The sequence below is a fragment of the Nesoenas mayeri genome (genome assembly GCF_963082525.1).
Source record: "Nesoenas mayeri genome assembly, chromosome: Z".
In the NCBI taxonomy this organism is placed as follows: Eukaryota; Metazoa; Chordata; class Aves; order Columbiformes; family Columbidae; genus Nesoenas; species Nesoenas mayeri.
This window is the reverse complement of record NC_137542.1, coordinates 27,646,370-27,652,754: the sequence shown is the minus strand read 5'-3', so window position 1 is coordinate 27,652,754 and position 6,385 is coordinate 27,646,370. Positions and strand designations below refer to the sequence as shown.

Below are 6,385 nucleotides of genomic sequence, written 5' to 3'. Positions count from 1 at the left end.
AAAAGTTTCAAAAGGCATTTCAAGAATTTATTAAGAGCTCTTGTGAGACAACAACCTCCGTGAAGAACTTTATACTGTTTTCTGTAGTACTTTTGGTAGAAATCTCTAATGGAGGCTCTGAAGAATATCTGTGCTGTAAAGCAGTACAATTTCATAAAGTAGAGCCCCCTGTGGAAAACCTGATAGAAACAAGGCATACAGGTAGAGCTGGGCTTTCTAACCTTTGTTATAGACCTGCTGCAGTTTCTTATATGCCCATTGTAGTTCTGCAGAATAGTTTTTTTCTCCTCCATGCAGTCTGTGGTGGTACAAGGTGTTTTATGTTAAGAAATAAACTGGAGTTGAGATCTTCCCGGCTTGGGCTATTTTGAGGTCATGGGCCCTTAAGTGTCCCCCCAGCAGTGGGTGCCCACTCTTTGCTCCACCCTTCAGCAGCGCATGTAAATCGGGGGCAGGCCAGGGAGTCCCATCCTAAGGATGATCCCTGCCTGACAGGACCCCAGTGAGGGCTCAGCAAGCCGTGCAAAGGGGAACTGTGTGTTTTCGGCGTTGTTACAAGCTGGACAGAAGCAGAAAAGTTTCATTGGTGCCCCTTTCTCCTCCTCCTGTTGCTGTGTGTGGTGTGAGGAGTGCCGCATGCAACAGCCTTCAGTGAGGGGCTCTGCACCTCTGCCTTCTGCTCAAGCTTTCCTGGACGATCTTACGGGTATTTCGGGCTGCAGGAAAATGTGCTGGGGAAATCATGTTAGGTAAGGCTGCCTGAGCTGCCAGGGACCTTCTCTAGCCAAGGATTTATCCTTTTAGCAGTGCTTCTTTTGGAAGATAATAAGGCCAGGAAACTGAAAGGAACAAATGTACCTGGAACTGCGGGTGAAGGTTAATGTTTTCTTCTTGTCTTTGCTGCTTTTTAAACTGCTGGCAACAACCTACTTGTGGTAAAGGAATGTACAGAAAGAGACGCTTTTGATGGGTTGTCAACCAGCAAATGCATAGAATCCATGGCTTTCTGGAAGCAAGCCTAGTCTGTATGTCCCTGTTCTCAGCCCGCCCAACCCCACCCCTCCAATTTTCAAGCCTAATTTGAGATTTTTGATGTGTTAATTCGAATTACTGCTGGCATAAAATATTTATAGTTTATATTATCAATGGTTGATAAAGCTTTGAAAAAGCTCCTTCGCCGACACACAGTCTCCAGTTTGGTATTTGTGTCTTATTGTCACAAATTTATTTGAGATCTTTGTCTCTTGTAGAATTCTTTTCACTGTGACTCTGGTCTGGCAGGCTGTTCATTTAGGAAAAGGTAAGGAAAATTTCTTTTTCCCCCGCCATCCGTGTTTCTCTTGTACATTTAGGTTGTGCATCACTTAATTACAAGCTACCTTTCCATATTTTCACTTCTTGTCAAGGCCGTGAAAAAGAACAGGAAGAAGATGTGAAAAGTCTCAATACCACAGCACAAAAGCAGCAGCTCAAGAACGAAGGGACTATTATAAATGTTCTCAGTGACATGAATCAGAGTTACGAAAGCAGAAAGCAACAGAATTCCAGGGCACTGGTACCTTTCACTGGAATTACAGAGAGTAAGTAACATTATTTATCTAAACAATGCCATTTAATTGCTTTTTAAAATACTGTATCATAGTAATGCTTTCAGTATTGTCCTGGAAGATTCCAGCTCGCTGATTTTCTGTGGCTGCTAATTTAAATTATTCCTGTGGCCACTTAGGAAATGGTGATAAAAGATTTGAGGTAGAACCGGGGATCTCTAATGTCAAAAAGTGGTAATAGAAAACAGGGAAGGATACTAGGAATTAAGAAGGAGTTGGTCCCTTGGATTTACAAAAGCGTTTGTAAAATTACGTTCATTTTCCAAAAATTCACTATATTTCGTGACCAAAAATTATTTACTTTAAAAAAAGGGGGGGGTGTCAGATTTGTCTTTCCTCCCACATATATACATTTTTAGGTAGGTACTCATTTCCAGGAAGGCGTGGAAGGCCTGAGGAAGGCCTGAGGGAGTGTTTTGCTCCCCTCTCAAAACTAAGTAATTCCTCCCAGTAACAAAGCCTCCTTTCTTACCAAATAAGCACCACTTCCCGGTAACAATGTCCTATTTCTTAGTGTGACTGAAACCTGCCTCCATTAAAGTTAAATAATGTGACTGAAACCTGCCTTCATTAAAGTGAAATATTTCACTTCAATATGTGCTGTTGCTGCTGCTGTGGGGCTTACCAGGCGCTGCTTCTTGACCATCCTGTAATCCCTAGTAGTCTGCTTCTAATCCTTAACTAAACAAACTGGGCTTAACTGAACAAACACTCCTAACAGGCAGATAATTTTATTGTCTCTAAAGACAATAAAACTAGATATCCTTAAGATCCTTTGGCAACTGGAAAGACCTGAGAGAACAAGTGAGAAAAAGGGGAGGATCGGAGCCCCCCAGGATGCCTGGTAACCTTTGTAATATTGTCTTGCAGGTAAAAAACTAAACAGGCAGTGCTGCCAAAATGGAGGGACCTGTATCCTAGGGGCTTTCTGTGCCTGCCTAAAGCATTTCACTGGCAGATACTGTGAATATGATGAACGGCAAAGGTAAAAATACAGAACAAAACCAGAGAGAGCGACTTAGATGCTCTGGTTGGTTATTTTGTGTGGTGAGATCAGGGATGTACCAAATGTCTCCCTTGTCCTTGACAGCAACTGCGGCAGTATTGCCCACGGCGCTTGGGTGCTCAAGGGCTGTTGGCTGTGTCGGTGCGGCTATGGTACTCTGAACTGCCTCTCAGAAATAATGCATGATAACTGTGGTAAGAAATGGCATTAAATCAACCGTTTTTATCTTGTGGGTGACAGAATTGTATTCTGCAAAGGTGGGGTACTCAGAGAACGCTGTATGTGTTCTGTTTAGACTTGTGCAGTGGCCTGCTCTGCTTCAGAGAATGCAATAGCAAGACAGTAAATAATACTGTTGTTGTTTGTATAGTACATAATATAAAATACTTCGAGATCTTAATAATCCTGTGCAGTAGGAAACTTTCCCCCATTTTAACTCAAAATTATAGGGATTAAAAGTTAGTTTGTTCTGCAAAACCTGCATGTGTATATGACTTTCCACTTAACCAATTGGTACAACTAAACTACATCCAAGCATATAAAAATCTGTAGATGAGGATAGAGAAAAACAGGTACAATAAGCTGGTGTGGTAGAAGTAGAAACCAGTATTACGCTAGAGAAACAGGTACTGAAAACTTGCCTGTTCTTGCATAAACTACTTCACACATAAATGGCAGAAAACTAGTCTGAACCTTATTTTAAGATCTGCATATTAATCTTCAATATTCTTGTACAGATTTCTAAGACTGAGCACACTCTACAAAACATGTATAGCCGTAGTCTTGGTCAGCATAATGTATTAGCACGCAGTTTCCTCAAAACCACTGTATTACCTTAAGTCTTTATACTTCAGCCTCTGAAATTCTCTGTATAAAGGTGTGAGTATTTTTGAAAACAGTGTATCAGCTGGCATAAAAACTTGAAAGATCACTTTTCAGGTACTTTTTTTCCATGGAGAACTGGCTACTGAGATCCACACTATTTTCAATACTCTGAGATGACTAATAAAAGTTTAGTATAATTTTTTATCTCTAGTGGCAACAGTAGTGCAAAATATTCTTTCCTTTCTCTATCCATGATGTCTCAATCCCCACCCTGTGCTGTAATATACCTTCGTTCAGTTGTGGTAGCATCACTATTTAGCAAGGTAAGAAAACAACAGACCTAAATAGCTTCAAGATTCGTTTTTACCCCAAGGAAACACCAGCCTTTTCTGACCAGATTCTTATCTGAGTAGCAGTGCACTGAAGCTGTGACTCCTGAGTTATACCACCAATTCAGAAGTAAAAACAAATTTCAAAACTTGAACCTTTTGAGTCCCCAGGATATGCTGTACTGTGTGACTAAGCCCACAGGTCCAAAGAAGTGAAATGCAAAAGAAAGGTGACATTCCTACCTTTGCAACCACAGAAAAAAAAAACAAAAAAAACCCCAAAAAAACCCAACCAACCACAGCTACTTTTACCTTGAAGTCATCTGTGTTGACTAATTATGTGTGGCACCCAACTTGCTCGTTAAACTCTTCAGAAGAGTTAAGTGCTCAAGATTCTTTGAATCAGCCCTATTGTTTCCCATTACAGAAGCAAAAGACCTAGCAGGCCTTGCCATGCTCAGTAAAAGCAGTCTACTGCTTACTACACTTGAGGTCATCTTAACGAAGGCAATAAAGCTGACAGTGGAGAATTATCTGCTCACTCTCTGAGCAGGGACACAGTGGCTTTCACATGCATGAGGGTATGGCTTTCTGCTTGTGCTAGTAAATGAAGGCCCTTCTTGTTAAAGGAAGGTTTAAAAGGCTACTTGCAGATTGGAGTGCATACCTCTTGTGAAGTTCTTGCTCTTGCTTTTGCTTGGTATTTACTTTTGATTATTCTGAGATTAATGCCTGCAAGAGCTGATAAGTGCTATCAGTTGCTCCTCAAACGATCATTGATGGGACATCTATTCACATCCCTCCCTGAGAATAGCCTCTTTGATTGACTTTAACAGCTGCTACCTTTAACTTAAGTACCTGTAAGATGTCAGAGGACTTTCAAAGTATTTTGAAAATCCTTATGTTTTAAAATGTACATATTTTATTCATTAACCATTTATTTTCTTGATCTTTTTTTTTAGAACTGAAATCAGAAAAGGAGGAAATTACCAGACTATATTCTAACGGGCTAAGACTACAGCAAACAGTGTTTGCACTCACTTGCCTGCTCACCATCCTTCTGGAGCTCTGCTGCTGGCAGTTGTGAAAATGGACAAAGGGAAACATCTCAGGGTTGATGTCACACAACTTTTTTCTTCTGTGAGCTACAGAAGACATTTCTACCTACATGTTGGAGGCAGATTAAGATGTATTAGTCAATACTTAAATACTTGGATTATTATAAATTTATATTATGAATGAGAAGTATTTATTATTATATTATTATTTTATTAGTATTATCAATGTCTGATTCTAACAACTCTTTAGTTCTAAAATACTGTTCTTCCAGTGGAAGAAAAAAAACCCCAATGTTCTATGCCTCAGTTACTGTAAATTATAGTAATTTCCTTTGTACACAATACAGCTAATTTAACAAATAAAGCTGGTTTCATTTCTGAAGAGCTTTTACGTTTGGCTTTATTTAAACTTGAAAATTCTTATCTACCATTTGTCATTGTATTGTATCCTGTAACAAAACAGTGAGAAAAGGGCTGGGTAGTATGAATAATCTGAAATCTGGAGAGATAAGGAGGGGCTGAAGGATAGGTATATTTCAAACTCCAATATACAGAAGAACGCTAGAAGTTACATAATCTTTCAGTTTTTATTGTTATTTATAATAGGTAAGTTGTATGTATGCGTAATCTTAAGCAGGAACCATGTTTCTTAAGAACACATAGCTGATACTTACTTGTCTTTTGGGGGTTTATTTCACACCCTAGAAATACGAGCTTCTCAGTTTTAAAAGGACATAAAAGAGCAAGCTCTCTAAATTTTTTCTATAGGAAAGCTGTCCTGATTCATATACCATTGAAGTATGAGTATTTCTAGGCTGTAAAATAAAAATTTTGGAATGTGTAACTGCATTTGTAATGCAAGTTTGTAAAACATTAGACACATGTTTGTTTTTAAAAAAATGCCAAGGGAAGCTACCATATAGAAACAATCAGATTCATAATTTGGTTGGCTTAAAATACATTATTGATGTATAAAATCCTTAATGACTCTTTAAAGTTCAACATATTTAATTCTTCAAATTTCTTTATAAATCTCTTTGGTGCTATGTACCAAGACAACAATCCACTTATTAAGAAGAGCAGGACCCATCACTAACAAATAATATAATATTGTGGCTGCTTTTGAGTCTATGACTATTCAGTAACAGACCTTTATAGGAAGTCATTGTGTAAAAAATATTTTAATGTTTAAGACTGCAAAGGATTCAGACTATTCCTTTCCACACCCTTGACTTGAGTGGAAAGAGTAAGGTTTCTCACTCATCACACAAGATGCACTAGACCAGAAATGGTCATTTTCTCATTGTTTTCCACAAACTTGTTGGCACCCATGAGCCTGTGTTTCCACAGACATTGAAAAGACAGGTACCAGCTGGAGGAAAATAGTCGTGCCTTTATTTATCAGATGTTGAAACTGCAGCAATGCCATTGTGAAAACATCTTGGCTTGCTGTAAAGCATACCTGAGAAGTCTGTAGGCAATACAGCTTGTTATGAGCTTCAAATAGTCTTTTTGAAGCAAAACAGCAAGATATGTGGAAGGTACATGGTACAGTAAAGA

The 6,385-nt window shown here is 38.9% G+C and overlaps 1 protein-coding gene across 1 annotated transcript; it reads left to right on the top strand.

Moving 5' to 3' along the window:
• Window positions 1–636: 636 nt before the first annotated feature.
• On the top strand, window positions 637–4,854 carry LOC308051778 (cryptic protein-like; the record flags this gene model as incomplete). Its single annotated transcript, XM_080362408.1, has 6 exons — window positions 637–749; window positions 1,251–1,300; window positions 1,407–1,580; window positions 2,478–2,592; window positions 2,698–2,807; window positions 4,730–4,854. The coding sequence occupies 6 exons, from the start codon at window positions 637–639 to the stop codon at window positions 4,852–4,854; spliced, it is 687 nt and encodes a 228-aa protein (XP_080218534.1).
• Between the last annotated feature and the right edge of the window lie 1,531 nt (window positions 4,855–6,385).